At 35.5% G+C, this 27,058-nt stretch overlaps 1 protein-coding gene across 8 annotated transcripts in view; it reads left to right on the top strand.

Moving 5' to 3' along the window:
* The window catches only part of ARL13B (ADP ribosylation factor like GTPase 13B), a 51,024-nt gene extending 27,875 nt beyond the window's left edge, over positions 1-23,149 (top strand). For 4 of the 8 annotated variants that reach the window (XM_052794145.1, XM_052794143.1, XM_052794151.1 and 1 more), the window contains exons 5-11: positions 8,545-8,650; positions 11,349-11,551; positions 13,945-14,041; positions 15,909-16,140; positions 16,602-16,718; positions 17,183-17,251; positions 22,240-23,149. In XM_052794145.1, coding sequence (XP_052650105.1) covers positions 8,545-8,650; positions 11,349-11,551; positions 13,945-14,041; positions 15,909-16,140; positions 16,602-16,718; positions 17,183-17,251; positions 22,240-22,316 — 901 coding nt within the window. In that variant the 3' untranslated portion in view covers positions 22,317-23,149. Of the gene's footprint in view, positions 1-8,544; positions 8,651-11,348; positions 11,552-13,944; positions 14,042-15,908; positions 16,141-16,601; positions 16,719-17,182; positions 17,252-18,941; positions 18,986-19,718; positions 19,983-22,239 lie in introns of those variants that run through there. The other 4 variants (XM_052794146.1, XM_052794147.1, XM_052794148.1 and 1 more) reach the window with 4 other exon arrangements.
* Positions 23,150-27,058: the final 3,909 nt, after the last annotated feature.

Raw genomic sequence — 27,058 nt, 5'->3', positions numbered from 1 at the left:
ATTTGTCAGCCTTTCTCTCTAGGAAATAACCTGTAGCACCTTGCTTCTGGCACTGCCTACTACATCACATTGAGGAAGTACATTCTGGTGGCTTGTCCCTTTGAGACAATGTTACCCACCATAGCTGCCATAACGCTACCCAGTGAAACCAAAATGACCAGTATCCAGGAGCATAGAAATGCTGTGTTTGAAGCAAGGTAGCTTGGGAGTTCTCTAATTAGTGTGAAATAGATCATGGGAGGTGGAGAAATGTTGATACTGAGTAAAACCATGAGATTTAACTTTCAAGAAGTTCGTAAGATGGGGAAGAATGAGTCCAAAGTTGCTGGAAAACTGTAACCAAATCATGCTGCTAGAGTAAGGCCTCCAAGGGACATGTAGAGGGGGAAAATATACCTTAGTTACTTAAAATAATTCACATGTTCTTGGGCGTTTGGCCAGAAATCTGTAACACAATCATGTTGTAGGAGATGTAGCTGTCTTGTGTTGATTGTGTGGTGTGGCATGATATGGGAAAGAATCCTGAGAGAGAAGTTAAGGGAATAATACAAGGTATAGACTTTAGCATTAGTGGAGTGGGAGAATACAGCAGTTTGTAAATCACCTGTATTACAAGCTTTTATACTTTGAAAATCTCTACAACTGTCAGTACTTCTCTTACATTCCAATTAAAAAAATGTGGGGGTTTTTGCTATTACTTCTCTTACATTCCAATTAAAAAAATGTGGGGGTTTTTGCTATTCTATAAAGTGTTTGGTTCAAAGATGCACAGTGAATCGGTGGCAAATCTGAGATTGTTCCTTGAAGTTTTGGGACCTTTGTTATGAATGTGTGGCTGCAGATGTGGAAGACTTGACGAAAAGCATCTACCAGCAATTCCCATGTTCCCTACTGATACTTTGGGTAATGGAAGGTAGTGAGTTCATGCTTTTGCACTGACATAAGTCACAGTAACGGTGACGCATACTGCACCTACAAGTCCTGACTGACAAAACAATGATCTCACTCTGCAGATCAGTCTGTAGATTATTCTCTGTAATTGTAAGGGAATGGAGTATCCCTTGATTAAAAGCAAAACTGAAGAATTTACTTAATGTTTTGATGGTGGTTTTTTTCACCTATTAAACCAGAGATTTACTGTCAGTAGTGCTCTTTAAGAGACCTCAGAAATGAGCAGTAGAGAGAAGTCAATTTATATGTTGTAGATGCCTGGGTTTATTTGTTTATTTCCAGCAAGGATAATACTAGAAATCAGTACCTTCACTTAATTAGTTGGTGCAAATATGACGGTCACCTATAGGTCACAGAAATCCAAAAAGAAAATCATAATCTCCTCTGCCAAAAGATCACGTAATTAAGGTCCAGATATTGATATATTTTAAAGCAGTATTTGAAAATAAATTAGGAGCAAGAGAAAGGGCTGCAAGAGGATAGAGGACAGGTGAAATTCTTTCCATTTAATAGGATATATAGTTTGAACTCCTAGTTAATGACTTTGTATTGCTATAAATCAGTTTCAAGATTTTTGTCTTCCTGACAGTAGAATTGCAGGCTCAAAATTTGTACTGTGCAACATCCCACCTACTTTACATTCCCATTTCATCTCGTCAGACCATATAGCTACATATCACAACCTTGGAACTCACCTGTAATAAATGTAAGGATTTCCAGGGAGCTTTTTTTAAAAACATTTCTTATAGGCAACTTTGACTAAATAACTGTAACGTTTGCCTAGGTATTGATATATCAAGGTGAAATAGAGTATAAGAAAATAATTCGTATTTACAACTTTTTTAAATCTCATACGAAAATGCATGGCAATATCATTGTCGTTGCTTTTGGAATTACACATCTGGAAGCTGAACATAATATTCTTGATGTGAGCTCAGACATCTCTTTGGATGCAGCCTATTTGACCAATAAGTATGATTAAACTGATAGCAAAGCAGAGTGTGTCAGGGAAACATGTTTTCAGTAAATGGGAATATGATTCAGACCTGAGGTGAGAATGAGGCCACTTAACCAAAATTAAAAAATTATAATTGTTGACATTCTTGTGACCACTTCAAAAGGTAATATGAGAATGAAGTTGCTCTAAAGTTGCCTAGAGATACTATAAACAGGATGAGTTTAGAATCTTATTTCTAACTATTCTCTTATTTAAATGTGACCTGGAGGAACTGTTTAGGGAAAAGGTTAAATTAGAGAAATGTCTCTCATATCTCCCTGCAACTGCATGAAAGCAAATTCCTAATTGATGTTTGCAGGCAGATAATCTTGTAGCACTTTATTCACCAGTTTACCCTAATATTCAAAGGATTGTTTTGCGTAAGAATTGAAGGCATGAAAAGCAAACTAGAGAAATGAAATAAACCAGTTTATTTGAGAAAGAGCCTAGTATCAATCAGTAAAAAAATTACTAATGGGTTTGTAATTGTTGTCAACAATCCAGAAGGCACAGGGGCTTCGAGTGCTAAAGAAGAATGTAGTTTAAGATCTGTTAACACCCACCATTTGGATTATTTCGGTGTAGTTAAAAGCTTTTAAAGGCAATCCACAAAAAGTCTGCAGAAAGAGGTGGCTCAGAGCTTAATCTTAGAGTGCCTTATGGTCTCCAAGGGAGGCCAAAACTGTTGGCTAGTTCTCCTGTCTGCTTGTTAAAAATGTCAAGAGTTTTGTTTTCTGCGACTTCCTCAAAAAGCTGATGAACTGCCAGTAACTGAAGAGGAAAGAACAAACAAAACAATCTGACAAACTGACAAACTCTGCTTGTTTGTGGATCAGGAGTTTGACTTTCATGGATATTAACATAAGCAAAACGTAAAGAGACTAACAAACCTTTTCTTGGTATATCTGCTGAGGCCTCACTTCTCTAGGATAAAACATCCTACTGGTTGCTGTCCACAGGGTTGCCCAAGAAAAAAAGTTAATAGATGAAATTTCTGAAGGAAAAAGGGTAGAACTGCATTTTTTGATAGAGATTGACCATAGACTGAAGAATACAGCATTGTTCTTTCCTTTGTGTAGACTGCTGTTAAATTCAAAGGTTCTCTCTCTTCTTTGTTTTCCCAGGAATGCTAATTCAGTCACTCAAAGCTATGGCTTCTTGAAGTAGCCTTAAAGACTGATATTCTTGATCTTAGATAAATCATTCTCATAAAGATACATTTTCCTAAAGTTGCTTTTAATCATGTTGATAGTTTGATACTGTAATACTTTGACATCAGGGATGCTTTGCACTTCATTAATTTTGATGGCCACCATGCAGGTTTGACTCAAAATTTTGGGTTTGTGGTAACTGACTCTGATTAAACTAACCTTAAAAGCAGCATCTCTGAGACACTTTTACAGTTTACGTGTATATGTTCCCCCCCTGCCAGTGTGTCAGTGTGTACCCTCTACAGTATTTAGTTTTCAGTGTTACGTTACTGTATGAGAATCCCACGCAAGTGGAGAAAAAGGCCTAAGTTGCAAATTAAGTGTTTAAAAAAACCCTCCAAGTCTGCAAAACAAGAAAGCGAACGTGCACATACACTCACGCAAAATACCCTCTTCCCAAATAAACCCTTTCTGTAACACTTCTTGGATTTTTGATGAAAGCTGAGATACAAATATGTCCATTTCATACTGGATTTTTTTTTCACCAAATCTTTTGGATTATAAAGTAAACTTTAATACTGATTTTTTTTTTTCTTTTTCCTCTTTGCTCAGTAATTTACATTTTAGAAACAGGTCAAGGAACACACATAGTTTGTGTTCAGACTTTGTTTTTCTCTGGCATGTCTTCTGGCTTCTAAGAGAAATATTGTTACTGAACTGTAGATGTCAGTTGTGCCAATGCACACATACACTCCCTTTCCACATTGTTTCCCATGACTCTTAAAGTTCAAAAGCTCTCTAGTTACTTAAAAAAATCCTACTTGATATAAAAGCAGTTGGTGCCTACCTTTTCTTTATTTCTTGTGTAAAGTAAGTTTGTTACACTGAGAAGGTTCCAAATATACTTTATGTGAAATTGAAATAAGCCAAGCATGATTTTAGATATGAAAGTTTCTTACTCAGCAGACTTAATGTGATAGACCAACAGACACTTTCCTGTGCTTTCAAGTATGTTTTGATATATGCCTCCTACAGTTTTTTAAACATGAAAAATTGCTATATTATGAAGTTCTACTGACTTGGAAAATTAAAATCAAGGTCTATCCTTTAAGATAACTCTGATGTATTCCCTAAGGAAGGAAGTTTTATGCATAAAACTTGCCTCAAAACCTAGCATTCCTGTGCATGAGCAGCAGAGCTCTGAGACTGTATTCACCTAGAGAAATATTCAATTCTTTGCAGGGTAGACATCTATTATTTGCATGTCTTGACACTTTTGCATTCTAAACCACACTACACAGCCTTTTTCTGATATTTGCAACTTTATAAATGTTAAGTAAAAGAAAAGTCTTACCTTTTAATCCTGTGCTGGTGGGTTTCTGTTTTATCCTTTACAGTGGAACTACTGAGGTTAAGCTTCAGTATAATCTGAAAAACATTGTTTCAATTATTTGCCTAAGTAACATGTCTTGAGTGGCATTCCATTAAGTCTTTTCTGCATGCCTTCTGCTTCTAGTTCTTATTTAGTTGTCCAAGGGTTCATCTTCAGGAGTGGTGGTGTGAGAGAGAAGCTGACTTCTGCAACTGCAGTAGACAGGCAAATTGATTACTTTCTACTTGGGGAATCTGGTTCTGCCTGTTTGAAACCCAGCCTTGCTGAGAGGCGGATCACTGCTGGAGCTGCCCAGTAGTAGGAAGTGTCTAGGAGCAGCTCCCGAGATAGAGACCTTGTAAGCTGGAAGTGGAGCACTGCCTATGAAGCACAAGTGTAAGCGCAGGGATTGCTTTCTTCTACACTGAAGCACGAAGGGAAAAGGAGGCAAGGGTAGGTCATGGATCTGTTAATGCATTTACCTGAAAAGGAAAAAAAAACCAGCAAAATAATACACTTTATCACAGTATCTTAAAAATATTTTAACTCCATTTGTAAGTTTGACCTAAAGGCTGAAGCGGGCAGGGGTGTACAGCAGGGAACGTATGACCTGTGCAGAACCACTTCAGTTCTTGGGAAGCATAAGGTGGAGACAGCTATTTGGATAGGCTACTTTTCCAGGTACAGGACCTCAGCTGTATTTTTTGAATATAGTCAGTATTGCAACAGAAGTGCTGTGGAGAAAATGGAAGCTAATTGACCAAAAAGACAAATCTTACACCTTTCAAGGTATTAGAGGTTAAAAATCAGCAGCTACTGCAAGTTATAGGACTTCAGTGTCACACTCACACTGAGGTATGCAGCTTACCAACATTTCATTCTGCTTCAGCTGTGCTTTGTAGAACGTGCGGTCCAATAACATTGTAAATAGTGCAGTTATTTAATCTTCAGGTGAGAAAGGAATAGGCTGTGGCAACAAACTCTGTGTTCAGAAATATTTTCTTCAATTAGATCTAGATGAATTGACAGCACTGCTGAAGAATCCTTTTTGAGACTAAGGGGCAGTGCAGTAGGATTTTCAGACTGTAACAAAGACAGGTTATGTGGAAAAAAAAAAAAAAGTGGAGATAATTGTTTCCAGTCTTTTAATTACTTTCCATAGCTTGCTTGAATTTCATTTCAGTTTTTCCCTGGTTTAGCTTTGGCCCTATTTCATAGCTAAATACTGAGAGGACGTTACTTGTTCTAGCTGGTTGGTGAGAAGGAATAGTGCCAGAGAATCATAAGCATACTGAAAATGTCATAGGTTCTATATATGCATTGAACAACAGTTAGGGAATCTCTGCACTAAATCATACAAAGTACTGCAGAAGTACTCTTTTTGTTGACAGGTGGGAAAGGATTATCAAAGCAGGGACAGGGAGGAGAGCCTTATGCTCCTTCTAGCTCTGCAGGCAAGTCAGCAAAGTTTTGATTATCAGTAGGATGTAGAGGGTTTTCTCCCCAAGATGATGATAAATAAGTGAAGCTTTTGGACCACAGGTAGTTAAGACTGATGAAGATTGAGAGAGAATGGACATTTGAGAAGCTGTCTTTCTCTGGTCTCCTTCATAAACTCTTCTTGAAAAGAAAGATTAGATAATGAATCACAGTGCATGAGGTTAATGGTGGAGTGATTTTTTGAGCTGTAGATGCAACACAGCTTTTTTTTTTAATGTCTCTTTGAAGCTAAAAACTCTCTTGGGAATAAAATGTTTAAGAATTCAGGCTCTCATACTGCGATTCTGGAAAATAGGAAAGGATAAGTTCTTAGATCAAACTGAAGTGCTGACAAATTCTGCTAACTATGGAGTGAATTCTTACCACTGTTCCTTCTCAGAAAGGAGTATGATAAATCCAAAGTACAAGCTTTGGCCTAACATTCTCTGCAAGCCACGTGAGTTAATGATGATGACTTGAGATTTCAAAAGAAAGGCTATGTTGTCTGGTTCCAAAACCATCTGCCATTACGTTCACGGAAGCCAAATATTTGTGATTATATCCAGAAAGTTGAATCAGAGTTCTCATGTAACGGAAGGGTTGCTAAATTTCAGAACAACATTATTTTAGTGGAATTCCTTTATTAAAGAGAGGCAAGTGCAATTTTCAGATTCCCTAATGCTATGCAATACTCCTCTTTGCAGCTTTTGCACTTAGCTTGGATAATTACTGTTGTAGAAAGCGCAAAGTAAGATTACATTCCAAAATGGTCTACACAGGTTCAAAGCAAACAGTACCAGTTTTCATGGTAAAAAGTAATAACTTTGAACAGTAGTGTATTGCTTGTAAAATATAATTGAAATTTAAGATATTATCTTTTGATAGTTCCTAGATTTTTACTATACTAGCTTTTAATTGAAAGCAGATAATAGGAGAGGAAAGACTATATATCCTATTGTCACAAAGAGTTTTCATGGAAGATGGGAACAACTCTTTTTTGACTTGACCTCTTTTGTGAAGTTTAGTTTATTCCTTATAAAACTCTCAGACCCTCAAGAAACATGAATGATTTCCTATGATTTTTTTGTCATTTTTGTTTAAAATATGTATTTTGGATTTCTATCTAAATTTCTCCATCTGTTCTTAAAATCTGCTTGTAAATGAACTCAGAAAATCATTGGCCAACATGATTGCAAGTTTACTTTTTTAAGTTTTTTCTTAGGGAATACATCTGCCTGGCTAATACCTTCCTAAATACTTAGGTAAACTTACCTTGTTAATCCATCCTGCCTTCTTGGATGTTGACCAATTTAAATCCATTTTAATGGAGAAATTGAGGTCTTGAGGACAGTCAAGTCCCGAGAGTGTCATGAAAATTATTACTTGGATAGCTGAGAGAAATCCCCATAAAAGAAAAGATTTTGCCTTTCTGTGAGTTGTGGTTCCATACAGGTTTTGGCAGTTACCCTTGCTTTTTCTTACATGGAGTTTGTGATGTACCTTTTAGGGCTTTAGATTGGAAGTTTTTCCAGTTTTATTTCATATACAGAGGAGTTTTCATTGAAACATTAAAAAATTAGTCTTGATAAAAGGAAGTAACTTTCATTTCTGTTGTTAGAGCATGGTATCACCAGGAGTTTGCTGAGGTGAAGAACTTAAGCATTTGGGATATTTACAATTCTGAACAGCCCTCTTATCTTTGTAGTAGTTACTGATAACAGTGTTGAAAGGAACATAACAGCCTCTGCTTCAGGGTGTATGTCCATATTAAAGTATGAAATAATGAATAACATACTTTGGGTGGTAAATCAGATCTGGTTTTAAAAAACACACATTAGTGGCTGTAGTGTTGGATGCAGCTACAGAGTATATGGAAGACAAATCTGATCAAGAACAACAGTCCCCCCAAAACTTATGTTTATTTTCTGGAGTCCTCTTTGCTACCATATCTCTAAGAAATAAGACATTGATGGCACTTAATCTTACAGAACACTTATTTTGTAAGCTATGTGTTTCATACTTTTTTTTTTCCTTCCCTCTATTTAATAATAAAGTGTGGTTTTTTAGAGCTATTCATGCAAGTACCTCCCTCTGAGCTTTAAGTTTTACTTACGAAGAGCGGGTTCAAAACATTACATATCAAATCGTTTGGCATCAGAGAGAAATTCTGGATAGTAGGCAAATGCAAGATGATCATAAAGCAGTATTATGCACATGGTTTGGGAAGTTGCAAAGTTCTGAACTTTGATCTGTAGACTCAAACAGATTGTACTGTGTAGCTTTAGATGTAGAACAGTACAGTCTTTTACATCCATCTTAGCTGTAAAATATAATTTCTTTGTCTATTAATAATTAATAAGTAATTCCTAAGCACCTTAGTAATTATTTAATGTAAGTATCTGCAGAAAATATTGCATGGACTAACATTTTTTAAGTAGAAAGAACAATTCAGAATTAAAGCTGAAACAAGGCATTTTCTCTTTACTTTCTCCTTCTTCCCCTTCTTCCTACTTTTGTCAAAAACTTAGCTTTTGGAGATCTGAGAGTCTCTCTAGTGTCAGGGTGCTAAGTGTTTCTTTTGATCTTTTCTTTAGGCTGGCAAATAAGCAGGACAGAGAAGGAGCTCTGTCAGAAGCAGATGTAATCGAGTCCTTATCTCTGGAAAAGCTTGTCAATGAACACAAGTGTCTATGTCAAATTGTAAGTATATTTTAAGATGCTTCATTTTCTAATATATATTTAAAGCTTGCAATAAGGTGGAAGATCGTGCCGCATAGCATAAAACTGAAACTAAAACCCTGCAATCCCAGCAAAGATACAGTACCTGTATCTGTTTTGCAAGCAATTCTACTGTTCACCTTGACGTTCTGCTTCTGGATCTGTTGAAGAAATCTTTATAACAAGGATCCTCAAAGTGTACCTGCTGGTCTGTTCTGAAACCATGTAAGAATAATTAGTTACTGATGTGGTTTAAAACTTGCTTAATTGGACAGCAAGTTTAGTATTCCACTTTTTAAAAAAGAAGCAGGAAATGGAATTTGCCTATGTTGACGTTCAAGAAGGATCACTATTCAGATATGATGTTTGTCTCATTTCTGTTCATAGCTAAAACCATCATTTAGTCTGAGTCACCATCTGGCAAACAGCAAGAACTTAATCTAATTCCTAGGGCATCTAATTCCCAGCACAGCAGTCACCAAAGAACACTGTTAGAGCTAGTTGCTAGTTAATATTTGTCTTAAAATATCTACCTTTCAGAGGTAGTATTCATAGTCATGTTAAAAAAAAAAAAATCATAAAAAAGGGGGGGGGGGGTTAAACCAGAAATCTGTATGAAAGCTACTTAATATTGGTCAATATTTCAGATAATTTATCCAAATCAGTAGTCCCTGAAGTTTTCTTTAAGCCTTTGCTTTTATTGACTAGTTTGTTAGTTAACTATTTGTGGGCTTTACTTTTATAATCTTTTTCTAATTGCAATAAGAAACATTTTAAAAGATAATGAAAGTTATGCTGTTATTAACCAAAATTAGAAAGCAATTTTGCAAAACTATTCCAGATGGTATTTGGGGTTTAAAATTTAAAACAAACTTTTAATTCCCTAGGGAGATTTGCAAAATTCATAGGGTAATACATATTGCTATTATTTTCTTTAGAAAGTTGAGTTATAGCAGGGCATAGCTATGTTCATTATGTCATGACTCTTTGACTGCATTTCTTCGGTCAGTGTACTTTGCACTGTGCATGTGTAGCAATCCTAAAAATAAAAATTGCAAATTCACCCTTTTTTTCCAAGGGACTTCTGTGACAAAAATATTTTCTTGCAAAACATTATCAGTATAAAAGACCTGAAAGATTCTAGTGTATTTTTCCAGTACTTTAGAATTACTTAATTTATGACATGTTCCAGTTCTTATTCTCCATTTATATCTTGGGTGTAATCAATAAAGAAACCAGATCTCTTACTCTCAGTCATTTTAGCTGAAAGCAGCAGAGAGTCTTACATACTCAAATGGGCAGCTTCTTTACTAGGCTCATTAAAGGTAAACATGGTCCCAAGTTATTTCAATGTGATGACTCGTGGTGAATTTAAACAGGAGTGTTGTGAAACAAGATTTAAGTAAAATTAGGCAAGGACCATAAAACCTTTTTTTTGTTCTTATTCTTTTAATTAGTTTTCTTCTGGATCTTTAAATTTCCCCACAAAATATTAAAGCAAATGGAAGGAGTCATTTGTCTCACTGTCACAGTGTCAGTGAGAGTGACCTTCCTCTTTTTTAACATGTCTGTATATTCTATATTTCTAAATTTCTATATTTTATAACTAAACTACAGCAATGATAATCTTGGTGCAAACCAAGAATAAAATTGCCCCAGTGCTGTCTATTGTTTTATCTTAGTTTTCTCCCTGATTAGGTTCTGCTAGAGAGTATTGTAGTGTTCCATAGTGAACAACACTCATATTTGAACCTTAATTTAGCAAAGTAGGAATGTATTAAAATGCAAACTAGGTTTGGCACTCTGGGGGGACATAACAAGTCAGAATTATTTCTTTTTTCTGCTGTAAATCCTATATACCTTAGCTGACTGTGGTGCCATTTAAATGCTTGTCAAATGAAGAGATATACACAGAGAATTTTTTAGGTGTTAACATTGGAGAGTTAGTCTTTTTTAATCTTCCTTCATTCATGAACACAAATTCTGAAGACAAATAGTGTTGAAATATCATTTCTTCATGTCAAATACATAGCTGGATCTATTCAATTATTATTCAGACAACAGTTTAAAAGACCCATACAGTGCTCCAAAACATGCTGGAAAATAGTTCTGAAGAGATCTTGAGAGGTCATCTAGTCCTTTTCCATGTTCTAAGCTGGAATCAAGTTATATCTCTTTTGTTCCAATTAAAGCCCATTATACTTGTCCTCCTGACAATGAACATGAAGAGAAAATTATTCTTTTCCTGTTTGCATACATATTTGGGGTTGATAAATTATATTTCTATAGAGATGCATAGATATGGATGTGTATAGAAACAGGTGTGTAAATATACATGTATACGCATAGCAGGTGTATATGTAACAGCTGTGTGTATACGTAAGAGGTGTATATATATGTCTAGAGATAGATATGCAAACATGTTTTTCTGTGCAGTATTCAAGTATTTTTGAAATGGGATGGGAAATAATGGAATTTGGTGGAACTATTGTGATTTGTATCTTGGCAAAAAAAGCACCTAAATTTATAGAATACCTAAATGCAAATTTATTTCCCATACTTCTTAGTGTTTTGCAAGCTTCACAGTAAACAGTAATTGTTTGGCTGATTTCTTGTTTCCAGTCAAGAAATGTGATCTGAAGTGCAAATAATTTTCCCCTCCTTGTCCTTATATTTACAGGAACCTTGCTCAGCTATCATGGGCTGTGGGAAAAAAATTGATAAATCAATAAAAAAGGGTTTATACTGGCTTCTACATATTATAGCAAAAGATTTTGATGCCTTAAATGAGCGCATCCAAAGAGACACTACAGAACAAAAAGCATACGAAGAACAAAAGAAACTAGAACGAGCTGAGCGAGTGAGAAGGATACGAGAAGAAAGGTATTCTCTCTGTAATTTTTCCTACCTCCCCTTCCTCCCTTTCTATATGATACTTGATTCATTCCTGTATATAGACCTTATGGGAACCAAGCTATCAAGGGTTTAAAGCTTACAAGCCAAGAGTCTCCATATTAAAAGTATGGACCTGAATGCTAGAGCCTTTCTTTAAGAACTGCAAGTTTTTGCCTGGTTCATCCCCTTTATTTTATTCACTCTATGCTGGAAATGTGCTGTGAATGAGAATTCCAAGGTAGTTGTGGAATAAATTTGGCCTTGCTAATATACCTTCTCAGGAGGCTAACCTAAAATATAAATCCTGTCATTTAATCTGAAGTTACCTTCAAGTGTGTTCTAAAATAAACTTTTATTAAGTTAGACTTTGTAACCCATATGTGAATATCAAAGACTAGATGTGAAACTTTATTCAACACTGTGCTTAATAAACTTCAGGATATCCAGCAGGCGAGGCATGGAGGGACTTAAGGTGATGCAGGGAGGGGAAGCAGGGCAAGTGATTTATTACTTCCCTTCAAAGCTCTTTGTGGTTATCATCAGCCCACCATAGTTCCTACTAGAGACTGATGTGAATCATTTTACTGGCACATTCTTAAAAAATTTGCTGAGCATCCCTGTCCCCCCGTCTGCCCTATATATGCAGAGATTTGCGAGTCTCAGTTACTTTGAGAAGTAACTCTGAAGCTACTGTGAAGTGTCTCGGCTTGTAGTCTTGCTGATTTTGTTTACTTCAGCAAGTAAATTACTTAAGCACATTTTAAACACCTGGAATTTGACACGGTCTTCATGCATATTTCACAAATGTATAAAAAATTCATATACTGTTAGTCTGCTAGGTGTCTCTGCATAGACACAACCCTCTGACCATGTTGGTTTGTGTTGGGTTTATGCCATGTTGAGAGGTGTAGTGAGGACTGACTTTGAAACATGTCTCAAAGAGATTGTCTGATAACATGGGCATTTTCCATATATCCTGTTCTCGCTCAGTGATCTTGATTGTATCTGTTCACTGGAAGAATTGGTTGGGTCTGAATTGGATTAAAAGCTTAAAAGTTTTGCTTAACTTCTTGTGTCTTAGAGGAAAGCTAACTAGTAACTTCTGCTGGTTTTACCTGTAGCTGAGGGCTTGTCTCAGATATGAGATGGCATTAACTCTCATTTTGCTGTTTTGCATCAAATTGATTTCTTACTGTAAGAAACAGGTTGATCTTGATTCAAGTGTAGTTCTGTTTCATTCTCAGTTTTAATAATTCCCCAGACTGCTTTTTGTTCAGATTTGCTTCCCTGAATGTTTTCTGAAAGTGCATTTCCTCCACAATGTTACTTGCAATCATCTTGTTCCAAACAGAAAACCAGAGAGAGGGGTAGTGCCAATAAGTTTTAACATAGCACTGGCCGTTCCTTCCAAGCAGTATGGTTTCACAGGTAGATCGGTGACCTTTTCAGTCCCATCGGTGCCTCTGAACAACAGGGTTACTTCCTCTCTCAGTACTTGCAGCTGTAAAGTAGGTGAAACGGTGACTTCGTATGCACAGGTGCCATCAGGTCGACTGATGAAAAGTATTTGATGAGGATATACTTTATTAATATACTATTTAATACATAGTAGTTTAATATTTCTTACATAGAGATCTGGTACATAAAAAATAACTAGTGCTGGTGCAACGACAGTGTACTGAGCATTATGTGTCTTTCTGAACTTTTCTGAGTCTAGTTGAAGCGAATATGATTCCCTAATTGTTACTACATGAACTGAACAGTCTGGTACCAGTTCTCCCTTATGTATATTAAGAAGAATCTAGAATTATGAGAAGTGGAGGTGTATTAAAAATAGAAGAATAGGGTTTAGATAGTCTGGTTTCCCACCACATAGATTTTTTTTTTTTTTAAGCAATTGAATACCTTGAAACAATTGTTATAAAGGATTACCAGTGTGAAAATTTCAGCATGAAAATTTCAGCATACTGTTGAATAATCAAAACCTTCCAGTTACAGATGTATGCTGTCACATATCCTGTCCTCAGAAACTGCTTCTACTTCCTGAAGTGCTGATTGAACATTCTGGCACTTAGCAGCATGTGTTTCTACCTCTGCCATAACGTATCCTTGTGCTTTCTTGATGTTAGCCTGTCATTGTGATTTCTGTAGAATGTTTTTCAAAACACAGAAGTATATTGTAAAAATCAGCTGGCATAGACTGGAGGATAAGTTAGGTGACCTAAGAAGTGTTCTCTATTATGTAAAATTTATGGCTTGGCTTCTTCATAATTCTTTGTTCATCCCCCCTCTTTCCACTCCCACCCCCCCCAAAAAAACCCAAACCAATCCCAAAACACTAAAACAACAACAACAACGTAAACCCAACAACAACAACAAAGAGAAAGAGAAGAAGGAAGAAGTGTACCTGATGAAGAAGACCCGGAGCCTGGGAACTCTGAAAACCCCTTCCAACCTATATCTGCTGTAATCTCTGAGGTATGAGAATATGTGGAAATCTGGATCGTTTTAGACCTACCACTAACAAATGTCTGAGAGGTAATGAGAAAAATGGTTTATTTAAAAGAATTGTTGTAAATCTGTATGCACAGAACTATTTTTTTTTTTTTTTTTTTAATCTTGGCAGTCTTGTTTTGTGTGCATTGAATCAGTGCTTTCATGTTAAGAAAAACCCCTATTATTGATTTGGGGACAAAAAGTTTTGTAGACACATGTCCTGGTTTCAGCTGGGATAGAGTTAATTTTCTTCTTAGTAGCTGGTACAGTGTGTTTTGGATTTAGTGTGAGAATAATGTTGATAACACACTAATGTTTCGGTTGTTGCTCAGTAGCACTCACCCTAAGTTAAGGATTTTTCCGTTTCCCATGCTCTGCCAGCAAGCAGGTGTACAAGAAGCTAGGAGGGAGCATGGCCAGGATAGCTGACCCGAACTAGCCAAAGGGATATTCCATACCATAGAACATCATGCTCAGTATATAAACTGGGGGGAGTTGGTCAGGAGGGGTGGATCACTGCTCGGGCATCGGTCAGCAGGTGGTGAGCAATTGCATTGTGCATCATTTGTCTTTTTTTTGTTTTTCTTTTTTTTCTTTTTTAAATGTTATATTATTATATTATTATTATTGTTGTTATTGTTATTGTTTTTATTGTTGTTATTATTATTACGTTTTATTTTACTTTAGTTATTAAATCATTCTTATGTCAACCTGTGAGGTTTTGGGGTTTTTTTTTCTCCTGATTCTGTCCCCCATCCCGCTGGGGTGGGAGGAGTGAGCGAGCAGCTGTGTGGTGCCTAGTTACTGGCTGGGCTTAAACCATGACAACACAGTAAAATAAAGGTATTGTAAACAGATGGCTGAACACATTTCCTAATTAAACTATTGGATATTCAGGTGTGGAAAATATTCAAGGTCTATTAGTTTCTTGTAAAGTGTTTTAGTGATGTAGTGAGTCATATAAAATCTCCCTAATTCAGCTATTTAGATTTCTGAGCATAACCTGTTTTCTGTTGAAAACTGGGACAATTGAGAAGTTTCCTTAGCTTTGAAATATGAAAAGCATATTAATATATAAAGTTGCCTTAACCTTTGTTTCTGAGTTCAGGTAGTTCTTATTTATTGTACCGTATCTTTTTATTCAGTTGGCTTGAGATAACGTAATCTCAAGAAACACATAAACTCTCAGAGACTTTTCCAGTAATTCAAACGTTTGCTTCTCTCCAGGACAAAAGCGCCCATGTCCACATGCACAAGCTACATGCACAATAATACACTTTATAATAACATACAGAGTAAAGAAGAGAAGGGCATAGCTGCGAGTACTGCAAAGATGGTGATTTAGTGATACAGGACCTGTGAAACAGCCTATCATTGAGTCTGTATGACACAACTGGTATTTGTCCAAATCACGGTAGCACTTTCTGGATACTTAAGCTCTGTGCATGTGTATTATGTTTTAAATAAAACATTGGGAAAAAAAAAAGATAATTGAAGAGGAAGAAATTAGGAGTTATCTAACCTTTTGCTCAGGACTGTTGATGTTGATTTGTATAGCTAGCATTCATTTTGTCATATAACCAAAAAGAAAGCAAGAAAACAGGCTATAAACCTAAAGGTCATTTCTTTTGCTGTTAATCTTTTTTTTTTTTTTTCCCCCCTTCCTCTGGACAGGATATTTGAAATTTAATTTCTTCACCTATTTGAAAATATTTTCTGTGCTAGATGTGGGACAGAAAAATATTTTAGGAATATTTTCATTTTAAAAATAACCTTCCTGTCTTATTAGTCAGTATACAGCATTAGAATTTGTAAAAAAAAAAAGAAAAATTCTTTTACTTTTTGTTAGAATGAAAAACAAATTGAAAAGGAAAAGAAGCGGCAAAGGTTGGAGACTGAAAAGGCTACGATTGTCCCTAAATCGCAAACAGAACAGGAACAAACGGATGCCCAGCACTTATCAAGTAGCAGTAGCCAAAACACAAATGATAGTAGACTAGAAACATGCAATTCTACAACTACACAGCTTTTGCTGCATGAAGAAGAGAATGAACAGCAAGTCACAGAATGCCTTGACTCAGGTAAAAGTGCTTCCTTTTAATGTGTCATTTCACATAGTTTTTCCCTCTGTCTGTATTATTTTTCATGATACCACATGTCAATCTATTGAAAACATAAAAATGCACCATTAGATTATTGTATTGGAAAATCTGCTTTGAAAAAGTGTGTATGTGTTGGTGTGACTGGTACTGTAGCTGAAACTAGGTTCATTTTTATCATAATCAAATATGTGGTCCACTTTCCATCAGTACCAAGCTAAGCTGAATTTCTTTATTAAAACATTGAGTTTACTTATATTTTATGCTTACAGTTTATTTCCTATAGGAAAATGTTGTGTGAATTTTACATTTCACATCATTTTGTGTATAAGTTTGTACTGAAAACGCTGATGTATTTCACCCCAACAATTGTATTAGATGATCTAAGATATTCTCTGAATGTAACTGTAGGATATGTAATGCTTTCTTTCTGTTTGGTATAGATAACAGTAAGAAAAAAAATAAAAAACCAAAATTAAAAAGGGGCCACAGAGTAGAACCTGTTAATGCAGAGGACACTGTTACCAAAAATCCTACACCACCACCAGCTCTTCCACCAGGTAAGTGTACTAACAAACAATAATCGATGTCTCAATTTGTGGTTAATAATTCTTTAAGATATTCATTTGTGAATGTTGAAACTGGAATGGTCTTCATACAGAGATATGCTACTAAACCTTACTCTCTAGGAAATCTTTGATGCAGTTCCCCACTGCATGATATGAACTTTCAGCAGTATTGATTTGATCTAGTCCGTGGGGGAGGATGTTATTATTTTCACAAAAAAAAGAGTCAGAAACTTGACTACTCACTGATGAAAAAGTGATTAAAAATATCAATATTTTTAACAGTAAATCAGTCTATTTTTAAAGTATTTCATCGTTATTCACCATATGTACAATATATTACGTAGTTTCGGCATTTCTAAATGCTTTGATTTCTCCCAAAAAGAACTGGTTTCCATACCTTTCATCAGAATCAAGTGCAGTCGTGGCGTGTTTTGACTGTCTTTGTTTTCCTTTAGTTGGCTGGGGAACTCCCAAACTTAATAGACTTCGAAAACTTGAGCCTCTTGGTGAAACACATCATGCTGGTAATTGAAAATATTTGGGGTTTTGTACTTTTTTAAAGCATTCTCCATTGTTCATTCACTTCTACATTCATTTCATTCTTCATCTTTTTTTAATTTCTTAATGCCAATTTTCACTGACAAAAAGCTAACACTTTTGCTTAGTAGAAAGCATCTTTTTGATTTTTCAAGTCTTATTTCTTTTTTTACTAAAAAGAATAAGTTCTCTCAGATTCCCTTATAAAGTTTAAAGTGGCACAGGATATCAGAAGCTATTAATGATCTGAAGTTATTTGCACAGCAGCATGCACCTAAATATTATAAAGTGCCATATAACAAAAAGTATCAGGACCAGTTACTTTAAGAGTCCAAACACACACTGCATTCAAAGTTAAAATTTCAAAGTATATTTCCATTGTCCATATGTAGACAGTTCATCATTATCTGATGCAGTGGGGACAGGAGTTGGGTTACCTGGATACTGGAAGAAGTCTGAGGTACTCAGCAGAGAGGACACTGCAGAAAGACCTAAGCGGGACTGCAGAGATCCATCAGGGCTTATTAATTTGCCATCCATAGTGGCTTCTCCACATCCAGGCTGGTTCTGCACTAAGCTGCCTGTTTGTTTCCACACTGATCTTACAATCTGATCTGGAAGTGGTAATCGCTTCACAATACTAAGCCCAAATGGGCCCCAGGTATTTCTGTAGTTCTGTGAACGATAGCCCACGTCCAGATGAACTTGCTGTGTGTAAGCTGACTGCTTGTGTTGCCTCTTGAGATAGTCTACAATTTCTTCTACCCACTGCTACTGTTTCCATATGGTTTTAAAAGCATAGTCTGTAAGACTTTTGTCATTGATTTGGGGGTGTTTTCTTGTGAGAAGGAAAGCTAAAGACATGTGGGCACCTCTGAATTAAGTGCATTACATTAGCAACTCCAAATGAGAGACTGCAATCCCAGCTATAATGAAAAGCTCCAACATAAATTTGATTGCAAAAGTAGTGAGACTTCCAACTGAAAACTAGGTTGTTGGTCTGCAAGGGGAGGTGTCAGTGATAAAGCTTGGGATCTGCTGCTTTACCTGAAGAGCCAGTGTCCCTGCAAATTCACAAACTGATAGGAAAAGTAAGTTTAATAACTGGATATGTCAAGGTGTAGTAGGCAGATTCTTGATTTCTCTCTTAAATAATGACTATTTTCTATTTTTGGAAGACTATGGAAGATTTTCATGTTTTTCATATGCTCATATTGCAGCTTTTTCTCAGTTTTAGATGATAATTTCTTCATTTTTCTTACATTTTTATTTTTTAAATTTTGAAAAGCGAAGTGAATATGGAGACATTGGGAGTAATATGAGAGGATAATAACCAAACTAAAGCAATGGCAACACTTATACAAATTGAACAAAGAGAACATTAATTGAGGAACTTCTAGAGAAAGGAGCTCAGTGTGGCTGTAGTGATCCTTGAGCTTAACCCTGACTTGAACTGATTGTACTACTATCATGTAGTACAGCACCATGTGGACATACCTGCTGAAGTTCTGAAGGAACAGAACATGAAGCTTCTCTGCCAAAGAATCAAAAGATGCCTGAAAGGGAATTAAAATCTCTAAAACCTAGATATTTATTCTTTACAGGAGCGTAATTCATGTGCATAAAACATAATTTGTAGTCTTAATCATAAAACCATCTTGCTCTTTTTTTTTAAAGGCATATAGAGAGAAGGCGGCAAGAAAGAAAAGCCAGATGAAGAGGTAGGGAGGGGAAGAAAGGGAAGAGGTGGTACTCAATTTTTTTCTGTGCCTAAGGGAGGTGTTGCATTTTGTAGCAAGAGCATGGGTGGGACAAAGAGAAAAAAAAAAGGTCAAGCTAGGTTCCCTACTCACAGGTGTGTAAGTTAGTAACCTGAGATCTGTGTTAATTTAGTCCATTTGTAAAATAAGGATAATAATGAAAGTATTTTGGAATCTAACAATGGAAAAGATGTTGGTAGGGGAATGATCTCTTGAACAGAGCTGAAACCGTTGAGATCAGAGGAAACTTGGAGTGCTCAGAACTTTGCAGCTGAATTCAAGACATTGCCTGCTATTCGCTGAGATTTGTTTTTTTGAGGAATTTTGAGACACTCACAAGATTCACACAGATACAGAAAACCCCAAGAAAGCAAGAAAACATCTGTCAGGAAAGCACTGTTTGTAAATGAAAAAAGATCTTCAAACGCATGGTCCAGCATTGTCAAACCTTTAGTTAGGTCCTGATATCAAAGAGCATTAATTACTTATTTTGCTTAAAGTAGTTGTTGTTTTACTCAGACCATTTGAGAGCCATAGAATCATTTAGGCTGGAAAGGACCCTTAAAATCATTGAGTTCAACCGTTAACCTAACACTACCAAGTCCATCTTGTACCAATTTTAGCTTGCCATCTGTCCTTGCCTGTTTTCTGTCACGCAACAGTGTTTTTCAATGAGTTTTTATATATTTTGCAGATGGAGAACCTGCTCCTGCTTGGAAACTCACTTGAGTTTTCCTAAGACCAGTGGAGCCTAACTTTGATCCATTTTTTAGAATATTCCCTGAATTGTGTCTTTCTGAAAACCAACTTCTTTTTGGCTGTCCCTTCAGCAGAAAAATAAATCCAGTTTGATTTTTTTTTTTTTCACCCCCCAGCTTTGCCCAAAATCCACTGCAAAGGTGGTTTTAAAAGTTTTTCAGGCATTCAACCTTTGTGAAATAAAAAGGCCTACTTTCCATATTGGTTTCATGGTTAATTGATATTAAATGGCTTGAAGGTACAATTTGCAGTGAAAGCTTAAAGTACTTTTTTTATTTATTTCCTTTAGCTGGGACTTTACTAAGGCTTTCCTTTCTGTGGGTTTTTTTGGATTCTCTGAAGTGCACTGTTTTCTATAACAATACTGCATTCTATTGAACAATTTGTTTTGACAAACTGTTATTGGCCAAGTGGCTCAAAAGTCTTTGTATGTGAGGCAAATGAGCACCTACCTTCATGTAGATCAGACTGAAAAACCTCGATTCCAGTAGGATGCCTAGGAGATGGTTTTGTCAGGACTCCAGGTAAAACTGTTAGTGTCCATAAGAGCAAGGAAAGAAAAAAGTATTTAACAGTCTGCTTTTAAAAGTTTAAGGAGCCTGGTTATACATAGAGGTTATTTTCAGGAGTACTCTCAAATTCTATGTCCAAGAGTATATCAATGAAACATTTGATAGCTCCTCAATGTAAGTCAATCCCCTTAAGATTCAAAACAGATATGACTTTTTGTAGTGTTCATTTCTGCTAGTCCCTGGAAAAAACACAGGAACAGGTGCTTCTCAGTATTCCCATGCATTCTACTACAGGTCTTTGTCAGTTAGGATGGCAGTTATTCATTTGGTTTTGTCTTAAAAATTATTTTTTTGGAAGTGTCACAGATATGTGGTAGACCTTGCTGCTGAAATACATAAAATTAGTGTATTGTGAGGTTGAAACAGCCTCCAAAGGTCTGGTTTTTAATGCTAGGTGTTCTCAGAGACATAAATCTGTCTTAATGATTTGATGTGCAAACTGAAAAATTTAAATGTTGGTAAGCAAGCTATTTAGTGTATATATTGAGTCATTTTTGTCCTATTCTTAGCAGAGAACATTATGTTGGATGTTTAGGCAGAGTTAACAGGCAGTAGAGTCAATTATATAAATCTTTAATTATACATTTATTTTCACTAAAAACTGCAATTTTTCCAGTCATGCTAATGATTCTAGCACAACACTAGGTAATGAGTGTCTATTTATTGTCACTAGAGGACACATTTGCAAGAATGATAAATCTCTCTCATTATAGGAAGTAAAATTGTCTGCCAATCTTAAAGTCATCTGCCAGACCTCAAGAAACTAATAAAAATATCCATTGTACAGGTTTCCATTTACCCTATAATTATTTATTGCAGTTTTGTCGCTTTTCACATGCTGCTGTAACATTGAATTAGCTCTATTAAAATCAAAAAATTTACAACAATAATATAAAAGTGTTGTTATTTGACTGATTAAATGTGAGGATAACGAAAACCTTGATCCTACAGGCTGGTACACATATTCTTAATGTTATCCAGCTTGCTTGCTTTTATTAATTTTAGCTCAGGAATGCAATTTTAACACAAGTTGTTGCATATGTAGAGCAAGTGGAATACATTTTTCTTGGAAAATTATGATTAAAGCTGAATTTTGTGTTGGCAGGCTATCAAGGCTTTGTTGGGAAGGAGGTTGTCTGTATAAACAAAACTGAGATCTGAATGCTTCAAAAAGCTGCTTTTATTTTTTTCTTGATTTCTACCTGTTTCCTATTACCATCTTTCATGACATTATTTTGCTTGTGAAATTCTTTGCATGTACCAGTCTACATGGTTTTTTTTCTTTTATATCAATTACAAATGTTTGAGAATACTTGTTAGTCTCTGCTGGTGTACTTAATTTTGTCTTGAACAATTTTACTACTTTAAACTCCGTTACTGCCAAAAGGAAATGTTGCACTTTTATCTAAAAATTCTTAATATAGTTCTTTTAGGAAGTTAGTATATCTTTCAACATAGATGCCGTGCATAGATGGTCCCAAAATTTTGGATGCTGCATAGCAAACTTTATTGCAATGCAGACTTGACTACAGCAATATTCAAATTTTGATACTTCATTTTTTCATTTGTTATTTGCACACTTTGGATGTCTCATTTCCTCTTTTTAGGGATGTTTACAGATCACCTTTGGGCTTAATCTTGCAAATGCTGATGCATGTATAACATAATTAAATAAAAACGTAATTAAAACCTGTTTTGGCCAATACACCTCCAGACACTGATTAGCACTGTCTGAAAGTTGCTTGTAGGAATTAGCTCTAAACTTGTAGGCTACCTAGCTTTCATTAAGGAAGCAAGAATTTACCTTATTTAAAAATCCTTTAAGCAAGGGAGATGGTAAATGACAGATTAATGTGTTTTTCTTCTCTGGCATTTCTTATACAGATTTCTACGGAAAGCCTCTGCCCCCGCTGACTATACGCCAAAGACCCAACAGTGATACCCATGATGTCATTGCTTAACTGGAACACAAATAACATTTAAAAAACAAAATCAAAAAATTATATCAGAAACATTTTTTGCCCTTGAAGAAAAATTTCTAAAATGACCCTCTATCAGCTTGTTGCGAAATAACTTGGTGACAATTAAACATGGAGTTCATTCTATTGTACTTAGTTGATCAGACTTTATCATCTACTTTTCACATCACCAGCTCTTCTTCAGGATTTAGCATGAAATCGAGGAAGGTCTATGTGTCCATGGATGCTCATGTGAACATGGTATTGAGTATTTATTGGATTTACTTGTGAAAATACATAGCTGTAAACCTGAAGAAAAATACCTTCAAGATCACATAATACCGGATTGTACATTCTCACCAAGACCTTTCTCCACATACTGTGCAGTGGTTGGTATTTTTGCAGCTAATAAGTGATTCTAATGCATTTTTTAAGATTCATGTATGATAGGGTGACTATAGGAAGGTTATGCAACAAATATTGAGTATATTTTTCTAACTTTTTATAAAATTATTTGAATGTTTGAGTGGACACGCATACCTACTACCAATAAAATACCTAAAAAGTATTAGAAAGCTGATAGTCAAATACATACAAATAGAGTATGTTTGACTTACATTTCTCTTACAGTAGCAATATCTCTTACTAGGGATTACATTACCAGATGCATATTTCATATTTCTGACAACCCAAAGGGGGGGGGGTGTAGAAAGGAAAGTTAAAGACATTTTATACAAAATTAATTATATTTGATTGTCTGAATGTTTTCTTACGTGTTGTTTTCTTTGTTTTGTTAACTGAGTTCGGCATAGGTAATAAATGCAGTTGAAAAAGTAGAGCTGAATATTGTATGGTCTGCTACAACATACAAGAAAATTGCACATAGTAAAAGTTTCGCACTAATTCAGTCATCAATTTTAATGGAAAACTGAATCAACCGGTATGCAGATAAGCTCCAGCAGTTTTTAATCTTGATAATACTAAAACACCATCTTGAAAACTAAAGAAACCACAGATTTTTAAGGACTTATATAATGCTTCCATGTAATGTGTTAATTTTACATTAAAAAAATCACATGCAAGTGATACATAAACAACAACTGTTACAATTGGTTATATTCTTATTTAAATGTTTTTCCTCTTACATTGGAGACAACCATTGATATATTGTGTAAAGGTATATCATTATGCCATTTAGTTACAGCAAGGATGAAACCCCCATTCAAAGGTTTTTTGAAGTAGCAGTACTTGATTATTTTCTTTTACGCTCTCAGTCTTCCATAACATGGTATTACCAAATGATTTTAGTAAATGTTAAAACAATGCAATGTATATATTTGGCACTTTGACATTAGAAATCTTTGCCATATACCACTTATGGCAATGAGTTGCACAAATAAATGTCTACCACATTAATCAAAACGAAATTATTAATTAAGATTTTTAAAGAGTATGTTTGAGTGGGGGGAAAAAACCCTCAGTCTTATGTATATTAAGTTTGGAATGGGTGGAGAGGAATATTCCAAGTTTGCTAGTTTAGCGTAAGGATGAAACCATTTGTATGTGACTGTCACCATGAGAATACTTTTGTTGTATTCTAATAGTGTAACATGGTTCAGTTTGATTATCCTCAGGATTTAGGCATTTTCACTTCAGACAAACACAATATTAAGTGGAGGGGGGTTGCATAAAAGTTTGCGTGCAATCTCAATCTTATTATCTTTAGCTATGTTACCACTTAAAGTTTTCGGCTTAAATGCTCTACTTTCACAGACTTATTTTTTTTACAGCTTCAGTTTCTAGGAAAGTATTACCCTTTTATTTTAACACCTATCTAAAATAAATTAATGGAAGTCTTTATTAAAAATAAAGCTATATACTGCTGCGGTAACAAAATCTGAGAAACTGAAATGTAAGATGTTGATACTTACATGTGAAATCTGTGTTATGTGTGTTGTGTGTGTGGACACATGTATCAGTTTTGTTTCTGCTTTTAAAATAAATTTTACCAATATGTGACCAAAGTACTCAAAAATGTTTCATACAGTTTCGTTTATTAATATGCTCTATAATTATTTACTACAGTAGTTTTTTCAGTAATTTATACTACCTTGACCTTTTATTTGCTCAAGGTGACATTTATGTATAGAATAAAACTAATGCACAGCATCAACATGTTTCCCATATTACCATAAATTTACAATTTTTTGGAAGCAAGTATAGTCATAAATGTTTAATGGCTGCAAGTCTCATTTACATTGCTAAAATGTACAAAACAGAGACCTTATAGACAGAATCTTTGCATATTTTTCAATTGCAATGTGGTCAAATTTAGAATATATTGATAGATTGGCACTAAGTTATGTATATATGTATACATATAAAGTGCTTTGATAGTCCACTTATTTGACAGGTTATAAATTGCACAGTTGTAAGTTGAGAGGTAATAATTATTGCACAAATTAGAAGATTTCATCAGGTTCTGATGCTTTTCATTGTCAATAACATCACTTTCAAAATATATCAGTGCATTCAGCTCAAAGTATTTGTACTTACATGAGTGGTAAGAACACAGAAATGTGCTATGTAAGCAGAACATTTTGCATTATCTATGTGCAAGATTTTAAATACATTTTAGAAAAAATATTTTAAAGGTAAGTTAAACGTATCTTCTAAGATAAGGAATAGTAATTTTCATGAGCTGAATTAGTGTGAAAGGTAATCAGTGCTTCAAAATAAGTCATTCTCATTGTTGTCTTCCTTTTTAGCCAAAACTAGAATCCACAGAAGGACCTTACTCAGAGATTTAAAGGTTTTAAATAGAAAATAGTAACTATAATTGTATTCTTAAAAGTAGGTATATTTGATATCCCTTAGGTTTAGTTTCATGCCTGTGACGTGGTCTGTCCCTGTAAATAATGCACAGTGAGGGGCACTCATATTGAGGCGAGAGAAAAGCACTGTGATTTTAGAGGAAGCTATTTGATAATCTTGTGAGATTTCTATTTAAATTCCACAGTCCTGCTGGAGAATTGGAAAGCTTTAAAAGAATTACCTACAAAAGACAGCTGATGCCAGCTTTCTAATGGCCCTCTTGTGAGCCCTGGTTATGAGGATCAAGATGGAAGCAGCAAGGCACCCACAGAGAGCCCTGCCAGGCAAGTGCAACTGGCAATCCTCCAGCACATCCACCACCCCACTGGCTATCAGTGGGGCTGCGGAAGCCCCTGTGCAACAGGCTTTGAGCCCATGTTCTCCCTCACTTTCTGGGCTGTGAATTCCATATGAGCTTTATAAAGGCTGTGGTGATTATCCTTCCCCTGAAACTCAAAGAACCGCAACTCCATCCCCTGGAGGCCCATCTGTCACTTAAAAATGGATTTCTCAGTATTGCTATTTTAGATGACTTTTAAAATAAGACTGCCAGGAGTGGTCTCATGACAATTTTCTTCTCCAGTAGAAACCAGTATATTTCCTGAGAACAGTTATTTTTGGATATAATGATGCCACATTAGAAAAGATTGATGGACAGTAACAAAGCAAGCAGCATAGGTTGTAGGGTTTTTTTTTTCTTTAAATAATATTCAAATGGTATTTTTTCCACTAAGATATTCTAGTATTTTAGTTAAGAGCTTAGTACTGTAACTTCAGGATGCTACCCACTAACTTTGCCATACTGTCTGTTAGCTTCCTAGCTTCTGGAATTCATTCAACTTAGAGTACTTTACTATTTTGAACAGAATGTACCCCACAGTGTTTCAATAGATGCATCTGTAAATGGAGTGAGGAACTATATTTTCAAAGTAAGTGTAATTTGAGACATCTTGGGACAGAAGAATCTTTTTGTTGTTTGGTTGGTTTTGTGATGGTTTTTGGGAGTGGTTTGGTGGTGGTTTTTCTTTTTTCTATTTTCTCCCCCTACTGTTCACATAAGCTGTATCTTCTTACTTAGGATTGCTCTGTCAACTGCCCTATGGTAACAAAATCTATGCTTTCCAGAAGATTTTAGGAAAGTGGACCATGGAGTGGTTAGCAATCTATGTATACTCTGCAGTGAATATGAATTTAACATCACTTCAAATTCTCCTCCTGCTGGGCTAGTGGAAAGATTGAGAGAGGGAAAAGTTGAGTGAGGATGAGTAACAAGAAATTAAGTCATTGCATCAAGTGGAGTATGTGGGTTAAACTTGTGAAGGCCAACAAAGCCAGGTGAGCCTGAATAAGCTAGCAGTGCTACTGAAATAATGATTCACTGATAAGCAACTAGATGATAGACTGAAGGACTGAAGTAGAATAGGAGACTTGGGATTTTGAAGTGTATACATACAAATAAAAATTTTCTTCAGAAGGTAGTAGATTTTGCAGACGTCAAACTGATGCTTAGTCAGTCTTCCCACCATGTTTGCATTTGCTACTGCAAAAAGCAGTGTCCTAAAATTTATCATGTGAAAAATAGAGTCTTAAAAAAGTTTCCCAAAAAGTACTACATCCCAATAGTATTAATTTACATGATCTTATAATCTACATATTTTTGATCCTAAAAGTCATGCTGTCCATGACCTTGATCTCCATAAAACCTAGCAAGCTTTTGCTAAGTCTGTCTTAATAGAACAAACAAGGAGAATATTGTTTGCTTGTGTATTTCTAAATTACTGTATAATAATGTGAAGGTGAAGACTCAATTTGTGCTTGCTCCAGGAGCTGTGGACACCTGAAACTAAACAGTGAAATTCACAGTAATGGCC

This window comes from Harpia harpyja, chromosome 8, assembly GCF_026419915.1.
Source record: "Harpia harpyja isolate bHarHar1 chromosome 8, bHarHar1 primary haplotype, whole genome shotgun sequence".
Lineage (NCBI taxonomy): Eukaryota > Metazoa > Chordata > Aves > Accipitriformes > Accipitridae > Harpia > Harpia harpyja.
Note: the sequence above shows the minus strand (reverse complement) of the source record. Positions and strands in the feature narration are given on the sequence as shown.